At 46.3% G+C, this 27,189-nt stretch overlaps 1 protein-coding gene across 1 annotated transcript in view; it reads right to left on the bottom strand.

Moving 5' to 3' along the window:
* The window catches only part of cdh23 (cadherin-related 23), a 694,191-nt gene that overhangs the window by 519,131 nt on the left and 147,871 nt on the right, over nucleotides 1–27,189 (bottom strand). The window contains exon 7 of the mRNA XM_078428607.1: nucleotides 2,282–2,476. Within this exon, the coding sequence (XP_078284733.1) occupies nucleotides 2,282–2,476 (195 nt within the window). The remainder of the gene's footprint in view (nucleotides 1–2,281; nucleotides 2,477–27,189) is intronic.

Here is a 27,189-nt window from a genome sequence, read left to right as displayed (position 1 = left end):
TCACTACAATTTCACAATTGGTTATCTCTTGCTCATATTCAAAGCTTCTTTGCCACCTTCATGTACGCTTGCAGTCACAAAAACAATCTGATGTTCATTGCCTCTATCTCCACAGCATGCCGCTTCACAACCTTTGCTTTAGAAATCAAAAGCTTACGGGTATGTTCCAGAGAGTTGAGCACAAAAGGCTCTAAGTACGTGTTTGGGGGAAGGCTCCAACAATATCAGTGTCTCGTGGAAGATTTTTTAACCACAGCCCTTACTGTTCTTCCAAGCAGACCGATGAAGGTCTCATGGCATGGTTGTGAGGAGGATGAAGGGAGTCCTCCTGGGATCCCAACCAATTGTTAAGCACTTTAGTAACCAAAAAGGTTGATGAGGGCAGAGCTGTAGATGCTGCCTGCGTGGATTTCAGCAAAGCATTTGATAAGGTTCCTCATGGTAGACTGCGCTGGAAGGTTCGATCGCAGGGGATCCAGGGAGAGCTAGCCAACTGGGTAGAAAAGTGGCTCCATGGAAGGAAGCAGAGGATGATGGTGGAAAGTTGTTTACCAGACTGGAGGCCTGTGAATAGTGGTGTGCCTCAGGGTTCGGTGCTGGGCCCATTGCTGTTTGTCATCCACACCAATGATTTGGATGAGAACGTACGTGGCAGGGTTAGCAAGTTTGCAGATGACACTAAAGTGGATGATATTGTACATAGCGGAGTTGGCTATCAAAGAGTACGCCAGGGTCTTGATCAATTGGGCAAGTGGGTTGAGGAGTGCTTCATGGAGTTCAATGCAGATAAGTGTAAGGCGTTGCATTTTGGTAAGTCAAACCAGGAAAAAGATTGTTACAGTGAATGGCAGGCCTCTGGGGAGTGTTGTAGTGCAGAGGGATGTAGGAGTGTAGGTACATAGTTCCTTGAAAGTGGTGTCATAGGTAGATAAGACCTGTGGTGGCTTTCAGCACATTGGCCTTCGTCAGTCAGGGCATTGAGTATCGTACTGGGCATGTTGTGGCGCGTCGATAGAGGCCCGAAATAAAGGCAAGGAGCCAGGTATTTCGGGGACGTTATATTTTATTATACCTCGGTTATCAGACGGGTCGAGTCTGCCGGAATGGCTTCGCGCCCAAAACCTTGTCCTTATATACATGGTACCGGACCGCCTCCCTGGACTGGTCCATTCCCGTGCCGAGGGGTCGGTAGTGGTATGGCCCGACCCTTGGGAGCCGCCACAGGACCCCCCCCCAGAACCGGAGGCACGAAACGCACTGGTGGTCGCACAACCCGACCGGACCGCGTACGGTAATCGGTCGACAGAGGGGCCAGCAGAGGCACAGTTGGAGGGACAGGTGGTGGGTCCCGGAAGGGTGGGCGACCTCGTGGCCGAGGCTGGGCAACCCGCACCGGTACGATACTCAATGCCCTGACTGACGAAGGCTGCCATCATACGAGCTGCCACAATGTCACGTATGATGGCAGCCTCGCCAACCGCCTGCTTCGTCCCTGACTTCTTTTGTTGTTTTTAGTCTGTTTTTACTTGTATGTTTTAGTGTATCTTTGGTTATTGTATTATGTGGGGGTCTGGGAATGATCGCGTCAGGGAAATGAAAGGTGGAATTTGGGCAGCTTCCCATGCCCAAGAGAACTCCCCCCCGGCTCCATGTGTGTACCTGTAAAGGGTAAGGGAGCAAGGGGGCAGCACGGTGGCACAGCAGTAGAACTGCTACCTTACAGCGCCAGACTCCCGGGTTCGATCCTGACCATGGGTGCTGCCTGTACGGAGTTTGTACGTTCTCCCCGTGACCTGCGTGGGTTTTCTCCATGTACTACGGTTTCCTCTCACACTCCAAAGACGTGCAGGTTTGTAGGTTAGTTGGCTTCTGTAAATTGTAAATTGTCGCTAGTGTGTAGGGTCATGCTGGTGTATGGGGCGATCACCGAAGGGCCTGTTTCTGTGCTTTGTCTCTTAGGGCTAACGGAATCAAGGGGTATGGGGAGAAAGCAGGAACGGGGTACTGATTTTGGATGATCAGCCATGACCATGTTGAATGGTGGTATAAGAAAATAACTGCAGATGCTGGTACAAATCAAAGGCTGAAGAAGGGTCTCGACCCGAAACGTTACCCATTCCTTCTCTCCTGAGATGCTGCCTGACCTGCTGAGTTACTCCAGCATTTTGTGAATGAATATTGAAAGGTGGTGCTGGCTCGAAGGGCCGAATTGCCTACTCCTGCACCTATTTTCTACGTCTATGTTTCCATGTCGCTGAAGTGTAAAGACGATGAATGGTACCGTTGCGTTGACTTGTAGCTGGAAGGCTCGAGTGGCCTCGTAATCCAGGGGTCTTTGCACAGTCACCACTCCCCTGGCCCCGTCAATGGTGAAGAATCGCGATGGGGGCTGGAAGGAATACAGCACGCTTCCCCCAGTTCCCTGATCGCGGTCCGTGGCATTCACGATGAATATCGGCGTCCCAGCCGGCGTGTTCTGCAAGGAAGAAAAAGGAAAGACTTAACACAAAAGCCCCTGCAAAAAAAAAACCAGCAAGATACCTACGAGTGTAACTTCTGACTGTACTCAAAAGTGAAGATAGGCACAAAATGCTGGAGTAACTCTGCGGGACAGGCAGCATCGCTGGAGAGAAGGAACGGGTCGAGATCCTTCTTCAGACTGAAGAAGGGTCTTGACCCGAAACGTCACTCATTCCTTCTCTCCAGAGATGCTGTCTGTCCCGCTGAGTTACTCCAGCATTTTGTGTCTATCTTCAGTTTCAACCAGCATCTGCAGTTCCTTCCTACACATGTACTCAAAAGTGTGCAGATGCTGGAAACCTGAAATAAAACACAATGCTGGAGGCACTCAGTGTGTCAGGCTGCATCCGCGAAGAGTGAAAATTAATGTTTCACGTCGAACAACTTAGATTCATTCTGATGGCAGCTCCTCAACTAGAACTGTAAACTGCTTCTCTCCGCACAGATGCTGCTTGCCATTCGAAGCCTTTCTCATTTCACATCACCTTCCTCCTGCTAGTTCACAAAATGCTGGAGTAACTCAGCAGGTCAGGCAGCATCTCAGGAGAGAAGGAATGGGTGACGAAGGGTCTCGACCCGAAACGTCACCCATTCCTTCTCTCCTGAGATGCTGCCTGACCCGCCGAGTTACTCCAGCATTTTGTGAAATAAATACCTTCGATTTGTACCAGCATCTGCAGTTATTTTCTTACTCTTTCTCACTCCTGCTAGTAAGCAGTTGGTTCCAAGCAGCCCATTACAGAAAAAGATTTAAAAGATCAAATAAATTAACAGCAATTTGTCACATACAACAAATATATCACATCTTGACAAATCACTTTTAGTGCTGAGAACTGGCCAAGGTTTTTTTTTTGCACCATAATATCCAGGAGAGATTATGTCACAGATAATTGTCCATTTTCTTGCATGTTTGAGGTAAAGTTCTTATTATAAGTTGCTGAGTTCTCGGAGCTTAATAAGACCACTCAGCCAATACCCAATGATAGTTCAATTGATGAGTTGCTGGAGCGGTTATAGGTGGGACGGTGGCAGCGGTAGAGTTGCTGCCTTTCAACGCCGGAGCCCCGGGTTCCCTCCTGACTACAGTTGCTATCTGTAACATAGTTTGTACCTTCTCCCCGTGACTTGCGTGGGTTTTCTCTGGGAGCTCTGGTTTCCTCCCACACTCCAGACGTACAGGTTTGTAGGTTAATTGGCTTGGTGTAAATGCAAATTGTCACTAGTGTGTGTGGGATAGTGTTAATGTGCGGGGGTCGCTGGTCGGCGCGGACTCGGTGGGCCGAAGGACTTGTTTCCGCGCTGTGTCTCCAAACTAAACTAAATTAGGCCATTCGGCTCATCAAGTCTACTCCGCCATTCAATCACGGCTGATCTATCTCTCCCTCCTAACCCCTTGCTCCATAACCCCTGACAACTGTACTAATCAAAAACTGTCAATCTCCACCTTAAAGGTATCCATTGACTTGGCTTCCACAGCCATCTGTGGCAATGAATTCCACAGATTCACCACCCTCTGACTAAAGAAATTCCTTCTCATCTGCTTTCTCAAGGTAGAATATTTTATTCTTGCTGTTGGAAGCTGACAACAGTGTGGCCGGGACAATGAGACATGGGGGGCAATGGCAGAGGTGAGGGATAATGGGAAAATCAGGCAGTAGTAATTAGTTAATTAAAAACCAAGCGGTGGTAATTAATTTGTAATCTGCAAAACCACCCACTTCAATTCCTGAATCAATGGAACTCCTTCCTCATAACTGTTAACTCTCTTGGGCAGAGTTGACGTGCAATCAATTCCATAAATCATACATCGAACTATTAATTATCAGACTGGATAATCCTGCTCAAATACACCAACTTTACGAATTAAAGCTGCCAAAGAAATTAGCTGTGGCAGGGATAATCTGTTCTTCATACATCAGAAGTGCAGCACTTTAAATGCGGTCCCTCAAAGCAACTCTCAGATTGTCACTTAGATTGGTTCCTGGGAAATTCTGACCCACCTACAAACCCACCTACCCACCTGACCACCTACAAATTGGGCGGCACGGTGGCGCAGCGGTAGAGTTGCTGCCTTACAGCAAATGCAGCGCCGGAGACTCAGGTTCGATCCTGACTACGGGCGCCGTCTGTACGGAGTTTGTATGTTCTCCCCGTGATCTGCATGGGATTTCTCCGAGATCTTTGGTTTCCTCCTACACTCCAAAGACGTACAGGTTTGTAGGTTAATTGGCTGGGCAAATGTAAAAAAACAAAATTGTCCCTAGTGGGTGTAGGATAGTGTTAATGTGCGGGGATCGCTGGGCGGCGCGGACCCGGTGGGCCGAAGGGCCTGTTTCTGCGTTGTATCTCTAAAAATAAAACCCTGAGTCGAATTGGAAATCAAACAAGTGCAGACGCAGGAAATCTGAAATAAAAACAGAGAACGCTGGAAAACGCCTCCTCCAGATCCCTTGGATGGTGGGGCGGTCAGGACCAGTGATGGACCGGGCAGATTACTTTTTGGAATCTCCTTCATTCTTGAGGGTTTGAGTTGCCAAACTAGGCCGTGATGCAACCAGTTAATATGCTCTCCGCTGTGCTCCTGTAGAAGCTCAAGAGAATATTCACTGGCATACCAAAAATATCCTCATACTTCTCGGGGTAGAGACAGCAATTGTACACCTATCTTAAGTGTATGAAAATAACTGCAGATGTTGGTACAAATCAAAGGTATTTATTCACAAAATGCTGGAGTAACTCAGCAGGTCAGACAGCATCTCAGGAGAGAAGGAATGGGTGACGTTTCGGGTCAAGACCCTTCTTCAGACTCTTATAGAAACTTACAAAATTCTTAAGGGGTTGGACAGGCTAGATGCAGGAAGATTGTTCCCGATGTTGGGGAAGTCCAGAACAAGGGGTCACAGTTTAAGGATAAGGGGGGTCTTTTAAGACCGAGATGAGAACGTTTTTTTTCACATAGAGAGTGGTGAATCTGTGGAATTCTCTGCCACAGAAGGTAGTTGAGGCCAGTTCATTGGCTATATTTAAGAAGGAGTTAGATGTTGCCCTTGTGGCTAAAGGGATCAGGGGGCATGGAGAGAAGGCAGGTACAGGATACTGAGTTGGATGATCAGCCTTGATCATATTGAATGGCGGTGCAGGCTCGAAGGGCCGAATGGCCTACTCCTGCACCTATTTTCTATATTTCTATGAGATGCTGCCTGACCTGCTGAGTTACTCTAGCATTTTGTGAATAAGTACACTTATCTTAAAGTAAGAGCCGGGCTATAATGCAATGAGTGAAGTTACCACTGCCCCTAACGTGGGTAAAGACAAATGAGCTGTCAATTTTACTGCTCGGCAAGAATACAAGATCTGGAAGCAAGCGTTAAACATGCATTGTACATGCTCAAAGCAAGCATTAAACATTATAGAACATGGGACAATACAGCACAGGAATAGACCCTTTGTTCCACAATGTGTTGACAATAGACAATAGACAATAGGTGCAGGAGGAGGCCATTCGGCCCTTCGAGCCAGCACCACCATTCAATGTGATCATGGCTGATCATTCTCAATCAGTACCCCGTTCCTGCCTTCTCCCCATACCCCCTGACTCCGCTATCCTTAAGAGCTCTATCTAGCTCTCTCTTGAATGCATTCAGAGAATTGGCCTCCACTGCCTTCTGAGGCAGAGAATTCCACAGATTTACAACTCTCTGACTGAAAACGTTTTTCCTCATCTCTGTTCTAAATGGCCTACCCCTTATTCTTAAACGGTGGCCCCTGGTTCTGGACTCCCCCAACATTGGGAACATGTGTCCTACCTCTAACGTGTCCAACCCCTTAATAATTCTATATGTTTTTCGATAAGATCCCCTCTCATCCTTCTAAATTCCAGTGTATACAAGCCCAGTCGCTCCAGTCTTTCAACATATGACAGTCCCACCATTCCGGGAATTAACCTAGTAAACCTACGCTGCACGCCCTCAATAGCAAGAATATCCTTCCTCAAATTTGGAGACCGAAACTGCACACAGTAGTCCAGGTGCCACCCAAAGCCAAACATGTCAAACATGATGTTAAAATAAACTAATACCATCTGCATGCATTGAGCCATACCCATCCCTTCCCTTCATATCCATGTACATGAAAGTCACTTAAATGTCACTATTGTATCTGCCTCCAACACCACCCCTGGCAACATGTTCCAGGCACCTACAGTCCGCTGTATAAAAAGACTTGCCCCATACATCTCCCTTAAACTTTGCTACTCTCACATTAAAAGTGAAAAAAAGGTTCTGACTCTCTATTCTATCGATGGTGGAGGGATAAAAATGCAGTCACTGGAAAGAAATGACATTTAAAACGATCAGATGGCTTTGAGATCTTTCCTCCTTCCCCTAGCTTACAATGATCTATTGTGCATTTTCCTTGACCTTTGATGTCCTGGTTTCACACCGTACCCTTCCTTATCTCTGGTATTTATTCACAAAATGCTGGAGTAACTCAGCAGGTCAGGCAGCATCTCGGGAGAGATGGAATGGGTGATGTTTCGGGTCGAGACCCTTCTTCAGACTGATGTCAGGGGGCAGGACAAAGGAAGGATATAGGTGGAGACAGGAAGATAGAGGGAGATCTGGGAAGGAGGAGGGGAAGAGAGGAACAGAGGAACTATCTAAAGTTGGAGAAGTCGATGTTATCTCTGTGTCTCCCTCCCCCCTGACTCTCAGTCTGAAGAAGGGTCTCGACCCGAAACGTCCCCCTTTCCTTCTCTCCAGAGATGCTGCCTGTCCCGCTGAGTTACTCCAGCATTTTGTGTCTTATTTTCCACTGTAGGTGTTGCTTCTTGACTTTATACAGGATTTTATTTTAATTACGGGCCCACTGGGCATTTCTATGCACATAAATCATGCATTGTTTCATTGCTTATCAGTCTTTGTTCTATTATTTATTTGAATCTTACGCTGCACGTGTTGGTTATGGTTTTAGCTAGAGACATTATCAACGTTCTTAAAAATAAGTGCAATTAAGGCAAAAGGCAACACTATTAAAACCAACCACGAAAAGAAAGTCGCAGTCGTGCAGCATGTAAATAGTTCCACCTAAGAAGGAACTGCAGATGCTGGTTTAAATCGAAGATAGACACAAAATGCTGGAGTAACTCAGGGCAATTTTACAGAGCCTGACTAACCAACATTTCAGGTCGTGACACTTCTTCAGACTGGTAGAAGATAAATGAATGAATGAATGAATGAATGAATGAATGAATGAATGAATAAGTTTATTGGCCAAGTATGTGCATATACAAGGAATGTGCCTTGGTGCTCCGCTCACAAATGACAACACAAACATACAGTTAACAATTAAGAATAAAGCATAACCACATCAAAACAATAAGGATACAACATTACGGTCTAAACATGCGGGTGAAAATAAACCAGAGCAAAAAAGAGATTACAGACTGGTTATTGAGTAGAACTACCACTCGTGGAATAAAGATGTAAGATAAACGATGAAGGAACTGCAGACTCTGGTTTAAACCGAAGATTGACACAAAAAGCTGGAGTAACTCAGCGGGACAGACATCATCTCTGGAGAGAAGGAATTGTGAGTCTCTTTCTTAAATCTCTCCTAACATTCACTGTCTGGGTTTTTATTTGCTGCACTCATCTGTGGATGGATTCAGTTTGAATTTTCCTAACAGTGCTTCAGTTTCTTCCGGAGTGGGCAACTGACTGACTCTGCCACTGAATACAGAAAGGCCACCCAAAGCCATCTTGTATTCAAAATGATGCCTCGATGTGCAGTCACATGTGGCCAGCACTGGGAGATAAGGCCCAGCACACAGGGGTGAAACTGAAGATCGGGAGATGGAATTTAAGAGTTTAATAGAACAGAAGCTTTTTTAAATTTTTTTATTTAATCCAATTTCTGAGATCAGGCGATCAATCTGAAAGGTCAGATCTAAGGGGAAGGTAGCGAGGTGCAGAATGCAGAGTAGAGACAGGAGAGAAACGAAGAACGGGAGTTCAGACAATCGCAGCACTCGGGAAGGAAGGTGACACTTCATCAACCCACACGAGAGGGGAAGAGAGAAGAACAGGGAAGGCAGCAAACGTGAGCACAAATAATGGGAAACCAATGCGATGCCAACCATGAGATTTTTTGGCACTGCGATACATATTGCTGCAGTCCACAGACAAACCCATCACTGAAATGTAGGGGAATATTTGGGGTGGCACTGTGACGCTGCAGTCGAGTTTCTATCCTTACAACCCCCAGAGGTGGTCTGTAGAAGGGTCTCGACCCGAAACGTCACCCATTCCTTCTCTCCCGAGATGCTGCCTGACCTGCTGAGTTACTCCAGCATTTTGTGAATAAATCGATTTGTACCAGCATCTGCAGTTATTTTCTTATACCCCAGAGATGGGGGTTCGATCCAGACCACGGGTGCTGTCCGCACGGTATTTATGCGTTCTTCCTGTGACCACCTGGGTTTTCACCGGGTGCTCCGGTTTCCTCCCACATTCCAAAGACGTGCAGGTTTCTCGGTTGGTTTGAACTCGCACAGACCCAGTCTCAAGCCCCTCTAGTGGCCTCTGCCGAGATGCCACTGGGCACACTGGCAAGGTCACACCCTCCATCAAAAATTCTGAACACAACGGCCACCAACAAGCACAAGATATAAGAGCAGGAGTACGCCATATGTTTCCTGATCCTGTTGCACCATTCAATAAGATGGTGGTCGATCCGGCCTTCTTTCCTGGCTGGCCCTAAAATCTTTGGCGCCCCTAAGCCAACCGTCTGAGTATAATCCAGCCCACGATGTAAAGATTCTCCAGAGTGGAGAATTGATGAAGCCCAATTACCAGGGAAGACATGTGTTGGAAGGGACTGCAGAAGTTGTGTTTAAACCTGGAGGCAAATGCTTTCATGCTTTAAAATGTTCTGCCTGACGGGAGAGAAGTGGAGAGGGAATGACCAGGGTGTGAGTGGTTCTTGATTATGTTACCTGCCTCCCCGAGGCAGTGTGAAATGTCAATGGAGACTTTCTCAAAGGACGGTGGAATCAAGGTCCATTTTGCATTGCTTGGGTTATTTCCAAACTCTTCTTTTGATGGAGAATAAATATACTTATCATGCCCCGAGGTGATCCCAAAGTGCACGACTAATATGCAATTATTATTAATGTGCTGTCACTGGACGTAATGAGATTGCTGTGAATATTTTTAAGGCAGAGGTGGGCAGATTCTTGATAAGTAAGGGGTGAGAGTTTACCTTGGCTGGGCAGGGATGCAGAGACAAGGTTGCATTTATTGTACACATTATCTGATTGAATGTTAGAACAGGCTTGAGAGTCCAAGCAACCTAGTCCTGCACCTAATTCCAATCGTCACATGAAGTTTCATAATTCTTCCAATATATTACCCCTGACTGCAGATCAAGAGTCATGAGACTCTTACTGTGCAGAGTTACAGGCGTTTTATTGGTTTTAGCATTTAGTGTAGAGATACAGCATGGAAAAAGGCCCTTCAGCCCACCGAGTCTGTGTGGACCATCGATCTCCCGTGCACTAACACTATCCTACACACCAGAGTCCATTTATAATCTTTACCAAAGTCAATTAACCTACAAACCTAGGAAAGAAAGCTGCAGATGCTGCTATAAATCGAAGGTAGACACAAAATGCTGGAGTAACTCAGCGAGTCAGGCAGCATCTCTGGAGAGAAGGAATGGGTGACGTTTCGGTTCGAGACCCTTCTTCAGACTGATGTCAGGGGACGGGGCGGGACAAAGAGAGGATGGGGTAGGAGACAGGAAGGCTGGTGGGAGACTGGTAAGGGGGAGGGGATAGAGAGGGAAAGCAGGGACTATCTGAAGTCGCAAAGTTGCAAACCTATATGTCTTTGGAGTGTGGGAGGAAACCGGAGGGCCCGGGGAAAATCCGCGCGGTCACGGGAGGAACGTACAAACTCCGTAGACAACAGAGGTAATCAGGATCGAACCCGGGTCTCTGGCATTGTAAGGCTGCAATTGTACCGCTGCGCCACCCTCTTGATTTGTCATTTGTCCCGAAATGGAGCAATGGAAATCTTATTTGCAGCAGCAGCAGCAGCAGCACGACAGGTTTGTAAACACAGTACTCAATAATAGATAAAATAATAAACAGGAAAAAAACGTTCAATGAATAAAAATGGCAATGTAGTGCGAAAACATAAACCCAACGTCCTTACTGCAACCTCGGGAGTTTATAGTTTGGAGTTTAGTTGGAGTTAGTATATGTTAGATAAATGAGAGCACACTAATGTCAGGGCACGGTGGCGCAGCGGTAGAGTTGCTGCCTTCCAGCGAATGCAGCGCCGGAGACTCAGGTTCGATCCTGACTACGGGCGCCGTCTGTACGGAGTTTGTACGTTCTCCCCGTGACCTGCGTGGGTTTTCTCCGAGATCTTCGGTTTCCTCCCACACTGCCAAAGAGGTACAGGTATGTAGGTTAATTGGCTGGGCAAATGTTTAAAAAAATTGTCCCTAGTGTGTGTAGGATAGTGTTAGTGTGCGGGGATCGCTGGGCGGCGCGGACCCGGTGGGCCGAAGGGCCTGTTTCTGCGCTGTATCTCTAAATCTAAAATCTAAAAATCTAAACAAAAAATCTAAATCAAGGTTATACCCATAAACATATAAAACATTCAGAGACTACGTGAATCTTGACTCTTGAACCATGATTTTGAAGTGATATCTCAATCAACAAACCCAATCAGCTGCCAAAATCTAACTGCTGGAGGAACTCAGTGGGTCAGGCAGCATCTTTGGAGAGAAGTGAACCAGGAGGTACAGTAACGCAGATGCTAGCGCTGCTGCCTCACAGCACCAGAGATCCGGGCTCCAAGATGACCTCAGGTGCTGTGTGTGTGGAGTTTGCACGTTCTCCCTGTGAGCACGTAGGTTTCCTCCAGGTACCCCGTCTCCTCCCACAGCAGGTTTGTTGGCCTCCGGAAATTGGCCTCTGTAAATCATCTCTCTTGTGTAGTGAGTGGAACAACATAGAACTAGTGCAAATGGATGATGGATGGTCGGCGTGGACTCAGTGGGTTGAAGGGGCCGTTTCCCTGCTGTATCTCCAAAACTTAAACTAAATGAAAAACCTTATCGACCTCAGGATATTGATTTTTTTCTCATGTTGATTTCCCATTGCACCTCAGCGCCAGAGAATATGATCTCACTCTTTGACCTGTTCTCTTGCAGTCACCTGGGACTCCAAGTCACTTGGGGTGAATCACAACTCCAAATTATGTTTCTTCCAGTCTCTGACTTTGTTCACACATCTTTCCTCTTTCCTATTCAGCGACCGGTTTAACCCCAACATACCGAACTGAACATAACAGTCCGAAGAAGGGTCTCGACCCGAAACGTCACCCATTCCTTCTCTCCAGAGATGCTGCCTGTCTCGCTGAGTTACTCCAGCATTTTGTGTCTCGAACAAACCCATCCCCACGCTCCCCATTACCCTTCAACTCTGTCCTACCACCTCTCCCCTCACAAAACGCAACACCAGGTTCTTGTGACCATCCCCGCCATCACACACAATCCTACATCTGCGCAATTCATTTCCTCAAGGTTTTGGTAGCTGTATTGGGATTAGATCAATATTCAGATGCACTTTCACTCTGCAATTTACATATACACTGAATCTTATAGGGTGGAAACAGGCCCTTATGCCCAACATGCCCATGCCGACCAACATGCCCCACCTACTCTAGGCCCGCCTGCCTGCGTTTGGCCCATATCCCTCTAAACCTATGCCATCCATGTTTCTCAAATGGTGTGATAGTACCTGCCTCCTCTATCTCCTCCGGCAGCTCGTTCCATATACCAACCACCCTTTGTGTGGAAAAAAAAAGTTGCCCCTCAGGTTCCAATTAAATCTTTCCCCCGTCTCCTAAAACCTATGTCCTCTGGTTCTCGAAACCCATGCCCTCTGGTTCTCGATAGGCCAAGTGAGAATCAGGGAGTATCAAGAGCAGGCCCTTCGGCCCACCACATCCATGCTGTGACCTACCACTTTACCCACCTGTACTAATCCAACTGAACAGCAATTGCTCTGCAGTCTTCCAACCCCTGGTGATCCAAGTGCTTATCAAGATACTTCTGCCTCCCTTGTCCATTACGTTCAGATTCCAATCACGGGCTAAGTGTAAAACCCCTTCTTCAGATCCCCTCTAACCCTTTACCCATTATCTTACACCCATGCCACTGAGCTTTAGATATAGACCGATCAGCCAAAACATTACGACCACTGACAGGCGAAGTGAATAACATTGATTACCTTGTGACAATGGCACCTGTCAAGGTGTGGGATATATTAGGCAGCAAATCAACAGTCAGTTTTGAAGTTGACGTGTTGGATGCAGGAGAAATGAGCAGGAGTAAAGACCTGAGTGACTTTGACAAGGGCCAAATTGTTATGGCCAGACGACTGGGTCAGAGCATCTCTGAAACGGCAAGGCTTGTGGGGTGCTCCCGGTCAGCAGTGGTGAGTACCTACCGACAGTGGTCCGAGGAGGGACAAACCACAAACCGGCGACAGGGTGTTGGGCCCCAAGGCTCATCGATGCGCGAGGGCAACGAAGGCTATACCGTCTGGTCCGAACCGACAGAAAGTCTAATGTGGCACAAGTCACAGAAAATGTTAATGGTGGTCACGGGAGGAATGTGTCACAATACAAAGTGCATCGCACCCTGCTGTGTATGGGGCTGCACACGGAGGACCAACAGCACATTAGGCAGGTGGTCATAATGTTTTGGCTCATCAGGTCATAATGTTATGGCTGATCCGTGTATCTCTCTGTCGGGAAGAAACATCTATCTCTCTATCTCCCCCTCCCCACCTCCCCTACCCCCCTCAGCCTCCACCACTCCAAAGAAAACTGGATCAGTCTATCTTGTCTCACCTCACAACTGAGTCACTCCAGCCCAGGCCAAATTTTTTAAGCTTCGTCCACTAAATCTTACAGTCTTTGTTCAATTTTATTTTCTGACTTGCCCTCCAAATCGTTGTATGGTCGGAAGTTAGACCTGTTATATTTTTAGTCAGCATTTAGGTTGTAGCAATGTTTGATTGCTGTAAGATTCCACCTTTAATGGAATACGAGGAGAGAGACCATCTTGCTCACAGCTTAATAGGCTTTCAAAATCTCACTAAACTCACAAGCAGAAGCTACAGCATTCATGTAATCAACTTAATCCATCACAATTTCAAGTCCTCACTGGTTTGAAAAAAAAAAACACACACAAATGAATTTTTATTTCACCAAAGGAAAATGTTTTTGAAATTTGGCCTCTGGGTCAGCTTAAAATATATTTGAAAACAGGCAAGCATCTGGAAGCAACAAAATATTGCCATGGATTAGGTACTGCTCATTGGGAAATTGTTAACATGTTAACATTGAGACATGCACTTCATTTCAAGCAATAGAACGTGTTGAATGCAAATCAAATGATAAAAACAATCGGGGTGGAATAACCCAGCAAAGTGCCGGAATACCTCAGCGGGTCAGGCAGCATCCGTGGAGGGAATGGGTTGACAATATTTCGGATCGGGGGTGTTTTCTCGTGTGTTCTGTGTAGGTGGCCAGTACAGACAAGTTCAGTGTTTTCGTGTGATCGACATATTATTCCCATTATCATATCATATCATATATCTACAGCCGGAAACAGGCCTTTTCGGCCCTCCAAGTCCGTGCCGCCCAGCGATCCCCGTACATTAACACTATCCTACACCCACTAGGGACAATTTTTACATTTACCCAGCCAATTAACCTACATACCTGTACGTCTTTGGAGTGTGGGAGGAAACCGAAGATCTCGGAGAAAACCCACGCAGGTCACGGGGAGAACGTACAAACTCCTTACAGTGCAGCACCCGTAGTCAGGATCGAACCTGTGTCTCCGGCGCTGCATTCGCCGTAAAGCAGCAACTCTACCGCTGCTCCCATTGTCACACATTATTATGGAAATAAGCCTTTCTGCCCATCCAGCAACTTTTCCCCCCCCCAATAAACTTTTTTCCCCACACATTCCAAGGGGGACCACAAATGGAATATTTTGCGTTAAAATGGAATAGTTTGTAACCTTGTCAGCGCCCTTTATGTGGTGACTCTTGGCAGGGCCGTCTTTACAGCATTATGGGCCCCGGGCAAAGCAGTGTACTGGGGGCCCTACGACAACTACTCACAGGAATAAAAATGTAAGGTCGATAAAATTAAACATATATTTATTTTATTGGCACTTCCAACAAAATCGGTGTTGAAACAGTTTCCATGTTGTAAAGACGGCCCTGCCCACCCCCCTTTCCCTACCAGCCCCCCCCTGTCGTGCCGGCGAAAAGCACTTACCGAAAAGCACTTAGCGATGGACTTAGGGTGCTACATTGTTGCGAAAAGCACTTACAGATCGCTGTGAGAAGCACTTAGGGATGGAAAAGCAAAGCACTTAGGGAGCTGATTGTTGCGAAACAGATCGCTGTGAGAAGCACTTAGGGATGGAAAATGTTGCGAAAAAACACTTAGGGAACGAAAATGTTGCGAAAAAAGCACTTATTGAACCTACATTTTTAAAGTAGTATTTATTTATTGCAAGTCACTTAACATACACAGATCAGCATGGGGCCCCTATGCTCGTGGGGCCCCGGGCAAGTGCCCATCAGGCCCATGCGTTAAGACGGCCCTGACTCTTGGCATACCTTGGGTTTGCAAAACAAAGAATCTCACTGTTACTTGCCACATGTGACAATAAAGTATCATTCATTCATTCATTCATTCATTCATTCATTCATTCATTCATTCATTCATTCATTCATTCATTCATTCATTCATTCATTCATTCATTCATTCATTCAGCCCCCCCCCCCCCCCCAGATTCTACCACTCATCTACACACTTGGGGCCATTTTTTTTATTGGCCAACTAACCTACCAACTCTGAAGCCTTTGGGATGTGGGAGGAGACCGGAGCAGTCGGGGGAAACTCACTGAACGTGGTTACAGAGAGAACGTGCAAACTCTGCACAGACAGCAGCCAAGATCAAGACTGAACCGAGGCCACAGCAGTGGTGAGGCAGGACTGTGCTGTCATCTGTATGCAATCATGTCCGCCACAGCTGAGCAAAGCCCTGTAGAATATTTATTAGAGACAAGGAAATGCTGGTTCACCAAAAAAAAACAACGTGCTGGAGTAATTCAGCGGGTCAGGCAGCGTCTCTGTAAAACATGGAAAGGTGACGCTTCGTAGAAACATTGAAACATAGAAAAATAGGTGCAGGAGTAGGCCATTTGGCCCTTCGAGCCAGCACCGCCATTCAATATGATCGTGGCTTATCATCTAAAATCAGTACCCCATTCCTGCTTTTTCCCCTTATCCCTTGATTCCTTTAGCCCTAAGAGCTAAATCTAACTCTCTCTTGAAAACATCCAGTGAATTGGCCTCCACTGCCTTCTGTGGCAGAGAATGCCACAGATTCAAACTCTCTGGATGAAGAGGTTTTTCCTCATCTCAGTCCTAAATGGCCCATCCCTTATTCTTAAACTGTGACCCCTTGTTCTGGACACCAAAAGCTGGAGTAACTCAGCGGGTCAGACAGCATCTCTGGAGACAAGGAATGGGTGGCGTTTCAGATCGAAACCCTTCTTCAGACTGAGAGTGAGGAACCTCAAACTGGTTGTGACACTTTTGTATGGCAGTTATGTCTCCACAACCATTGGCAGTAAAGGATCTGAGGATATCAGGACTGAGATGAGGGAAACAGAGTTGTGAATCTGTGGCATTCTCTGCCACAGAAGGCAGTGGAAGCCAATTGACTGGATGTTTTCTAGAGAGAGTTTGATTTAGCGCTCAGGGCTAATGGAATCAAGGAATATGGGGAAAAAGCAGGAACAGGGTACTGATTTTGGATGATCATGGTGAATGGCGGTGCTGGCTCAAAGGGCCAAACGGCCATTCTCCTGCACCTATTTTCTATGTTTCTATCTGGAGATGACATAAACGGCTTCAGGAACAAAAATGCAGCTCGTTTTAACTAACCCTAATTTTAAGGAGGAGGAGAATTTCTGCAGCCAGAACTCGAGGGTCTTAACTCTGGGCAGATGTTGGGATGACTCAGATTTTATTCCTTGGACTGTTGGAGAACGAGGGATGATCTGATAGAGGTGCATGAAACCATGAGGGGAAATAGATAGGGTGAATGCACAGTCTTTTACACAGGGCAGGGGAATCAAGAGCCAGAGGACATAAGCTTTAAGGTAGAGGGGCAAGATTTTACAGAGAACCTGGTGGGGGAACTTTTTCACTTCGAGGGTGACAATAGACAATAGGTGCAGGAGGAGGCCATTCGGCCCTTTGAGCCAGCACCGCCATTCAATGTGATCATGGCTGATCATTCTCAATCAGTACCCCGTTCCTGCCTTCTCCCCATACCCCCTGACTCCGCTATCCTTAAGAGCTCAATCTAGCTCTCTCTTGAATGCATTCAGAGAATTGGCCTCCACTGCCTTCTGAGGCAGAGAATTCCACAGATTCACAACTCTCTGACTGAAAAAGTTTTTCCTCATCTCAGTTCTAAATGGCCTACCCCTTATTCTTAAACTGTGGCCCCTTGTTCTGGACTCCCCCAACATTGGGAACATGTTTCCTGCCTCTAACGTGTCCAACCCCTTAATAATCTTATACGTTTCGATAAGATCCCCTCTCATCCTTCTAAATTCCAGTGTATACAAGCCTAGTCGCTCCAGTCTTTCAACATATGACAGTCCCGCCATTCCGGGAATTAACCTAGTAAACCCACGCTGCACGCTGCACGGTGGTGGGAATATGGAACAAGCTGCCAGAGGAGGTAATTGAGGCAGGTACCATACAACATTTAAAAGGGTCTCGACCCGAACGTCACCCATTCCTTCTCTCCTGAGATGCTGCCTGACCTGCTGAGTTACTCCAGCAGTTTGTGAAATAAATACCTTTGATAGATACATGGGTAAGAAAGGTTCAGACAGATATGAGCCAAAAGCAGGCTGATGAGACTAGCTTAGATGGAGCATCATGGTTGGTATGGGCGAGTTGGGTCAAAGGGCCGGTTTCTCTGCTGTGTGATTCCATGACGTATTTTGAATATCCAAGATGACTATCCGAAATGGGGAGCCCATCTTACCCAAATAATTGCCACGGCTTAAAGTTCATCTAAAATTGAAAGCGACCCTCACAAATGGCATTTATTGCGAACCACAAACTACGCCTGGCTGAAATATGTTTTCTTTATTCAGTGTCAGCATCACTGTTTGTAAATAGTTCAATGACCTGATGACAGCAGCAGCTAATACAAACTGGTGTTTATGCAAAAATAAGGAGGCGTTGAGGGAAAATTAAATGCTTCGACATGATTTAATCTTGCTTCTGTAAATGAGGAATTCCAATTAAGTATTTCACCTAGTAATTGTTTCCACAGTTGTAACTGCTAAATTGAAAGGTTTTAATTTATAGCTTAATTTCCCACATGGCCTCCCATGGGCCCAAACAGAAACCAAAGTAGCTCCAGCTTGCTGTTGACTCAGATCTATGGCAACAGAAAATCCCAGGGTACAACCACGACCATCGCCATTCACACAAAGGTTCTACCTCTGAATGATTTTTATTCACAAAATGCTGGAGTAACTCAGCAGGTCAGGCAGCATCTCTGGAGAGAAGGTATGGGCGATGTTTCGGGTCGAGACCCTTCTTCAGACCCTTCTGAAGAAGGGTCTCGACTTGAAACGTCGCCCATTCCTTCTCTCCTGAGATGCTGCCTGACCTGCTGAGTTACTCCAGCATTTTGTGAATAAATACCTTCGATTTGTACCAGCATCTGCAGTTATTTTCTTACACTACCTCTGAATGATACTAACTTGGCTCAGAAAAGACAACATTGAGAGTGGAAAACAAATTCTTGAGTCTTGATCCAATTTTATTCTTCCCACATTCCCATTAACATCCCTTCGGATTTTACCACTTCCTCGACACTAGCGGCAATTTATAACAGTCAATTTACCCCCCATTTTTGTGATGTCGGAGGAAACTGGAGCCCCTCAGAACAAGGGGTCACAGTTTAAGGATAAGGGGGAAGTCTGTTAGGACCGAGATGAGAAAGTTTTTTTTCACACAGAGAGTGGTGAGTCTGTGGAATTCTCTGCCACAGAAGGTAGTTGAGGCCAGTTCTTTGGCTATATTTAAGAGGGAGTTAGATGTGGCCCTTGTGGCTAAAGGGATCAGGGGATATGGAGAGAAGGCAGGTACGGGATACTGAGTTGGATGATCAGCCATGATCATATTGAATGGCGGTGCAGGCTCGAAGGGCCGAATGGCCTACTCCTGCACCTATTTTCTATGTTTCTATGTTAATGCATGAGGTCACAAGTATCAAAAATAAATTGCAAAGCTGCAAGAAGACAGCAAGGGTTAGGGATTGGTAGAATGCTTAAAAATGTTTAAAGTCCTCTTCATGTGTTATAATAATTCTCTGCTTTAAAGAAGGTTGAAAGTGAGCATGTGTACCTGGCACTTACTGCAGTCTACTGTAGTCAGATTCTCTTCTCTGTTGTCAAAGGCCAAATAGCAATCGTAAAAGAGTAAAAGAAGACGGAAAGGGTAACAGGACATTTGCTTCTCTGTAATGGGGTGGAATGGGGCTGTGTTTTCTCTGCTGGGTCTTTCGGAGGTGCAAGATGCGTATTTGTTAGAAGACCATTTGGAAGTAGGAAAAGTTCCAAAGTGCCTTCTGCAATAAACAAAACAAAGGAATATAAGAAGCAGATTTTTTAGATTTTAGATTTAGAGATACAGCGTGGAAACAGGCCCTTCGGCCCACCGGGTCCGGCCCACCCAGCGATCCCCACACATTAACATTATCCTACACACACTAGGGACAATTTTTTTACATATTACCCAGCCAATTAACCTACATACCTGTACGTCTTTGGAGTGTGGGAGGAAACCGAAGATCTCGGAGAAAACCCAGGTCACGGGGAGAACGTACAAACTCCGGACAGACGGCGCCCGTAGTCAGGATCGAACCTGAGTCTCCGGCGCTGCATTCGCTGTAAGGCAGCAACTCTACCGCTATGTGTGTACTGTTGAGCCGCGCCACCGTGCCGATAAATCTTTGTTCGTTGAGCAGTCTCCTAGATTGTTCCCCGTGATCACTGTATTTGGCGCCCTTAATTGAAGCCTTGATTGTTTTACCCGATCTTTGTGTTGTGTTTTAAAGTTTTCTTCAACACAGAGAAGACGTGTAAACTCCACGCGGTCAGCACCAGAGATCAGGATTGAACTCAGGTCACTTAAGCTGTGAGACAACAGTACCGTACCCCAGTTTGTCTGTCTTTATAATTCTTCAAAGATTCACGAGTGCTTCTTGCTGCATAACACCCTGTATACAGCATGAGCCACTCCAACCTGCTTTTACAATATGTGTACAGATGTGGCCCTTGTGGCTAAAGGGATCAGGGGGTATGGAGAGAAGGCAGGTACAGGTTACTGAGCTGGATGATCAGCCATGATCATATTGAATGGCGGTGTAGGCTCAAAGGGCCGAATGGCCTACTCCTGCACCTATTTTCTATGTTTCTATGTACTGTTGGGCAGGGTGGGCTACAGTTTTCTTAGCAATAAGGGCAGTCCAGAAGTTTATAATTATAAAAGCTAACTACACCATGATCTTTGAATGCACAATCTCGAAGCCCTGTTCCTCATTTCTCTTTGCTCTAGAATAGATGAACAGATGCCTTGGACTTGGCTGAACATCTGTACAAAAACCCACCTAAAACGTATCCATCAGTTCTATATTAACTTGTGCATAGGTGACTGCAATAGAAAAGTATTCTTGTTATTGAAGAAGGCTTTGACCATCTTGAATCTTCTGTGTGTTGGCAGGAACTGCAGGTGGTGGTTTACACCGAAGATAGACACAAAGTGCTGGAGTAACTCAGCGGGACAGGCAGCATCTCTGGAGAAAAGGAATAGGTGACGTTTCGGGTCGAGACCCTTCCTCTCCAAGGCAGCTGGGGAGATTTAAATTTAAACAATTTAATACTGATATTAGCCTTTTAATCGAAGTGTAATGGTGGCAAACTATAGATTCATCATTGACCTATCAGGGTCACCTCAGGGAAGAGAATGTCCCTCCACACCAGATCTGACCTTTTTGTGATGGACTGTTATTTCCTCCCAGATTACATTGCAGATGTGTCAGTTAAAGCTGACATTGCCACCAAAGTTCATACCACGTGAACAAAAATCCAAAAGCATTGGTATAATTGCGCCAACCGTACAATTCGGATGCATTCAGACACGGATGTAAATAGGCAAGACACGGAAAGATATGTTGCCACTTGCAAGCAAATGGAATTAGTGCTGGAAGTGATTCCAGATTCAGGGAGTGTTTCGTCCAGATTCAGGGACAGTTTCTTCCCAGCCATTATCAAGCAACTGAACCATCCCCCCACCAACCAGAAAGCCAAACCCGACCTCCCATCTACCTCATTGGAGACCTTCGGACTTTATCTTGCACCAAACTCTCTGCCCTCTATCTTGTATCTGTACGCTGTTGACGGCTTGATTGTAATCATGCATAGTAGGGCGGCACGGTGGCGCAGCAGTAGAGTTGCTGCCTTACAGCGAATGCAGCGCCTGAGACTCAGGTTCGATCCTGACTACAGGCGCCGTCTGTACAGAGTTTGTACGTTCTCCCCGTGACCTGCGTGGGTTTTCTCCGAGATCCTCGGTTTCCTCCCACACTCCAAAGACGTACAGGTATGTAGGTTAATTGACTGGGTAAATGTAAAAATTGTCCCTAGTGTGTGTAGGATAGTGTTAATGTGCGGGGATCGCTGGGCGGCACGGACTCGGTGGGCCGAAGGGCCTATTTCCACGCTGTATCTCTAAATCTAAATCTAAAAAAATCGAAATCATAGTCTTTTCTCTGACTGGATAGCACGCGGCAAAAGCTTCTCACTGCACCTCGGTACACGTGACAATAGTGCACCGTCGAGCTAATAGGACTTGATGTTTCAATCCCTGTGGTAAGTCGGCACTCTTGATGTTGGCAGTGGGATTGGAGTGGTGAAAGGGAGGGTAGGCACGTCATCGGGGTCATTAGGTGGGCACTCTCCTTCTTTGACGTTTCATTGATAAACCCACAATGTCTCCAGAAGGCTCAACGTTGATACCTGGTATCCCAGGTACACCCCCCCTCAGTTCCATACCCTCCTGTCTTCATCCTGCAGCCCAGTTGTTGTCCTTCCTCTTAATCCAAAGCCAATTGCTCTTTTTTTCTGCTGCGTTTGACAAGGACTTGATTGCTTGTTGGAGGGAGCGACCCCTTCACCCCCTAATTTCTTCAATAGACTAATAAACTGAACTAAACTGTATTGGATATAGGGGGCTGGTAAGTCGGAGACTCAGATGTAGAGATCTCAAAAGCATGGATAAAGATTTCAGTAGATGAGCAAAGCCAGGAACTCGAGACAGAATACTTGGTATTAAGGAGAAACAAGAGACTGCAGATGCTGAATTCTTGAGCAAAACAACTGTCTGAAGAAGTTCCTAAGTTACAGAAGCATAATTAGGCCATTCGGCCCATCAAATCTACTCTGCCATTCAATCATAGCTAATCTATCTTTCCCTCTCAACGCTGTTATCCTGCCTTCTCCCTATAACCCCTGACTGGTCTCGAACCTAAACATCGCCCATCCATTCCCTTTCCCAGATGCTGTCTGACCCACTCAGTTCCACAACCACTTTGTGTTTTACTCTGGTGTTAATAGAAACACTCCAGGGAACAAGGAATGGTTGGAGATGCCAATTGGTAAGAACCAAAGATATTAGAGGAGCAAGATGAACCACTCCGTCGAAATCGCCTGTACTGAAGTGTAGTACGCAAAGGAGCGTAACGACCGCCATTTTAGTAGGCAAAACCCGCCGTTCGCTCTGCCTCTCGCAGTGTAATCAGTGTTTTGGGGGAACAGTATGTGTGATGATACCATAAAAATGCAGAATATATCTCATCTATCAACTCACAGATTTTTGTTATTTTTCTTTTTAAATGTTTCTGCAAGTTTCCGCCTACTAAAATGGCGCCGTGACATACTACGGTTTTTAGGGTCGAGTGGTCTATCTTTGGTAAGAACGACACAGCGCATTCCAATGGCTTATTGCAGTTCCCTCATCTCCCACCACTTAGGCAACTAGAAAAAACCATCTCAAAACAGAAGTGACTTCCTGCAAAATCGGGCAATGCACCCCGAAGTGGGACGTTAACGCCGGAGCCTTCATTTAAAACTCTGTGGAACTAATGAAGCAGTAAACAGCGGCCCCTTTCATGGGGGACATCACTGGCCTGACCGAATCCCTCGGTGAATGCTCATGTTAATTCACACTCCATGGAGCTGAAAGAAAACCATGAAACATGTTTCTGTAGTCAAGTTATTAAAATACAGACAAGTAAAATTAGTTGTACCAGATTCAAATTTGCTCAGCATGTGTGAATTTAATTAAAACACTTCTACAGTATGCAATCTTTGATGCGTGTTAATAAATTAGCATCATCATCAATCCGAACCTCACCTTCTTTTGCCACAAAAACAATATTTCTGTTCCATCTAATGAATAGCTACTTGCAGACTAAACGTGCAAAATATTTATTATCTGAATTATTGCGTCATTCATAACCTCTCAACCAACTTTGGACGTCTTCTGTGGAGGAAGGACCTGCAGATACTGGTTTAAACCGAAGACAAGACACAAAATGCTGGAGGAACTCAGTGGGACAGGCGGCATCTCTGGAGAGAAGGAATGGGTGAGGGAGCAGTGTTGACACAAACCGCACCCTCGAACTGGTGCCTGACTCAGGGGGGCTTCACGGGTATATTATTCACATCATTTCACATTAACCTGCAGTCAGTGGACCAAAGACTCAGGAAAAAGATGGACCATATATCCATAGAGCTCAGAGGACCATCGGAACACAGCTACCAGACTTGGAGGGCATCTACAACACACGATGCCTCAGAAAAGCCACCAGCATCCACAAAGACTCTTCACACCCCTGCAACAGTCTGTTCGAACTCCTTCCACCGGGCAGACGATACAAGGCCTTCTACGCCCGCACCTCCAGACTCAGGAACAGCTTCATCCCCAGGGCCATAGCTGCTATGAACCGGTCCTGCTGAGCCGGATATTCACATCGCACAGTGATCCGGCACAGATCTACTTGCACTTTATTCTGTCTTAAAACTGTTACAATTTGTTTCGTTGGGTTGCTGTTGTTTAAACTAACTAAATTATTGCATCGTATGGGAGGCGCATTCCCAATCTCGTTGTACCCCTGTACAATGACAATAAAGATATATTGTATTGTATTGTATTGTATTCTGAAGGCGGAGAAGGTAGAAATGAAGTGGGATGTGGAATCAAGAGACTACAGATGCTGGGATCCTGAGCAAGCAACAAAGTGCTGGAGGAAACTCAGCGAGCCGGGCAGCATCTGTGCAGGGAAGGTTTCGGGTCGGGCTTCTTTGTTAGACTGTTGTTGACTGTTCTCCCTGGGGCAGCAGGGAGAAGGCTGGAAAAGAGGAGCAGTGGTGTGACAAAGCGTGACAAGTGAGCGTGGATGCAGGTGGGGGGAGGGGGGTGGGGGTTGGTTTGTTTGGCAGATGGGTGGAGTGACAAAGGCTTGAAGTGAAAAGGATATCAAAGGGTCTCAATTAAGGAATGAAGATGATGCTTTACACTTTTTCCAATGAAACTTTATTGCCACAGGTACAGTGAAATTGGGTTCTTGCATAGTGAGGTGTAAAGCCACAGGGAAGGAAATGGGGAATTTGGAGATGAGATGAGCACAAGATTAGCAGAAGGAAAGGGAAAGCAAACAGGGTGACAGAGATGGTGGAAGAAATGAGTGCACACAAGGCTGGAAGGGAACAAGAGAAGGGGTGGGGGCTTTAACCTGCTGCAGGAAGAATATTCTGTGGTTCTCTTGGTCTGTGGGATTCATCAACTCATTCTGCCCTCTCCTTTCTCCGCTTTGGAGACCAAGTTGTTCAAAGTCTACCCAGGACTTACTGATTAGTATCCTGCCTTTTATTGATTTAATTTAGCCAATGTAGGAGGAATATCTATTTGTTTTTGCATCAATCCAGAAGAAGCAGGTGACCCCAGTGGCTGAAAAAGGTTCCCAGAACTCGAGGCTGCAGAATAATGGAGCAAAACACAGGCCTCACGGTGGCACAGCGGTAGAGGTGCTGCTCACGTTGTCAGAGACCCGGGTTCGATCCTGACTACGGGTGCCGTCTGTACGGAGTGTGTACGTTCTCCCCATGACCTGCTTTCTCCGGGCGCTCCGGTTTCCTCCCACACTCCAAAGACCTACAGGTTTGTCAGGTAATTGGCTTGGTAATAAACCAAAAATGCCGGATTATGGGAGTACTTCTGTAAATCCAAGCACATGGCTGTGAGATACCTTAGATGAACAAAGTTTTGATTCTGGATGATCAGCCATGATCATATTGAATGGCAGTGCTGGCTCGAAGGGCTGAATGGCCTACTCCTGCACCTATTTTCTATGTTTCAATGTTTCACTGGTTGGGTTTGAGTTAAATCACAATAAGAATCTGCTCTGTGGCACTGTGACTTCTGTGCCGTCTGAATCGGGTTTCCGAGCCTCCTGCAATGCTGTGTAATGTGAAGCAACATTACGGATGGCTACGGCCGGTCCCAAGTCTATCATCTGAAATAATGAACCTTCCCCAGCTTGCTTCACCGAGCAAACATTAGCTGAGCCAACAGATAAAAACTGAGGCAGGAGGTGGAACATCTGAATTGCTCAGCCTCACAGGAGCTAATCTGCCAGAGTACAATCTAAGTCAACACATTGCTCCTGATTCGCGATAAATATCTTTCAACCAATGGAACCAGATGTACTTCAGTTGGGAACATTCTTGCCACATTCACATCGAAACCTTCCCCCAGCATTTAACCTCAGCTAACACATCCAAGCAGTGGGCATGTTGGTGTAGAACTGAGCAGAGAGGGGGTCGAACTGAGCTCCAAGAGGCCAAGGGAAAAGAGCACGCACTAAGCAACTTCCACGGTTCAAGCCTTGAAGAGTTTATTACAGCTCCTGTGGTGGCACGGCGGTAGAGTTGCTGCCTCCCAGCACCAGAGACCAGGGTTCTATCTTGACTACGGGTTCAGAGTTTGAACTTTCTCCCCGTGACCTGCATGGGTTTTCTCCGGGATCTGTTTTCCTCCCACACTCCAAGGTTTGGTGTGTGTGTGTGTGTGTGTGTGTGTGTGGTGTGTGTTGTGTTGTGTGTGTGTGTGTGTGTGTGTGTGTGTGTGTGTGTGTGTGTGTGTGTGTGTGTGTGTGTGTGTGTGTGTGTGTGTGTGTAGGATAGTGTAAGTGTGCGGGGATCGCTGGTTGGCACGGACTCGGTGGGCCGAAGGGCCTGTTTCCAAGCTGTATCTCTAAACTAAACTGAACTAAACACTGAAAATGCATTTGGATGCTGTGCAATAAGCATTCCCCTTTCCAGTGATCTAACTTCTACCTACATTCTGTGCTTATCTGTCATTTGTTTTTTAGGATCTTCCTGTTTTAAAATGATGGTGATATTCCAGTTAGTCACAAAATAATTTGGGCTGCTTGAAAACATTAAAGATTCTCAGTGGGAAAGGCAATAGCAGGTAATCAGGTTTTTTTAATTGTCTGGCTACTGACCAGTTACAAATGCAGGAGGTAGAAGTGACACAAAAAGCTGGAGTAACTCAGCGGGTCGGGCAGCATCTCCGGAGAGAAGGAATGGGTGACGTTTCGGGTCGAGATCCTTCTTCAAACTGGTTAAGGATAAGGAAAACGAGAGATATCGACAATGATGTAGAGAGAAGTAGAACAATAGACAATAGGTGCAGGAGGAGGCCATTCGGCCCTTCGAGCCAGCACCACCATTCAATGTGATCATGGCTGATCATTCTCAATCAGTACCCCGTTCCTGCCTTCTCCCCATACCCCCTGACTCCGCTATCCTTAAGAGCTCTATCTAGCTCTCTCTTGAATGCATTCAGAGAATTGGCCTCCACTGCCGTCTGAGGCATTGAATTCCACAGATTTACAACTCTCTGACTTACAACTTTCCTCATCTCCGTTCTAAATGGCCTGCCCCTTATTCTTAAACTGTGGCCCTTGGTTCTGGACTCCCCCAAGATTGGGAACATGTTTCCTGCCTCTAATGTGTCCAACCCCTTAATAATCTTATATGTTTCGATAAGATCCCCTCTCATCCTTCTAAATTCCAGTGTATACAAGCATATGACAGTCCCGCCATTCCAGGAATTAACCTAGTAAACCTACGCTGCACACCCTCAATAGCAAGAATATCCTTCCGCAAATTTGGAGACCAAAACTGCACACAGTACTCCAGGTGCGGTCTCACTAGGGCCCTGTACAACTGCAGAAGAACCTCTTTGCTCCTATACTCAACTCCTCTTGTTATGAAGGCCAACATTCCATTGGCTTTCTTCACTGCCTGCTGTACCTGCATGCTTCCTTTCAGTGACTGATGCACTAGGACACCCAGATCTCGTTGTACGTCCCCTGTTCCTAACTTGACACCAT

This window comes from Rhinoraja longicauda, chromosome 35, assembly GCF_053455715.1.
Source record: "Rhinoraja longicauda isolate Sanriku21f chromosome 35, sRhiLon1.1, whole genome shotgun sequence".
Classification (NCBI taxonomy): domain Eukaryota; kingdom Metazoa; phylum Chordata; class Chondrichthyes; order Rajiformes; family Arhynchobatidae; genus Rhinoraja; species Rhinoraja longicauda.
The sequence above is the reverse complement of the archived record's forward strand: the minus strand, read 5'-3'. Positions and strand labels throughout refer to the sequence as shown.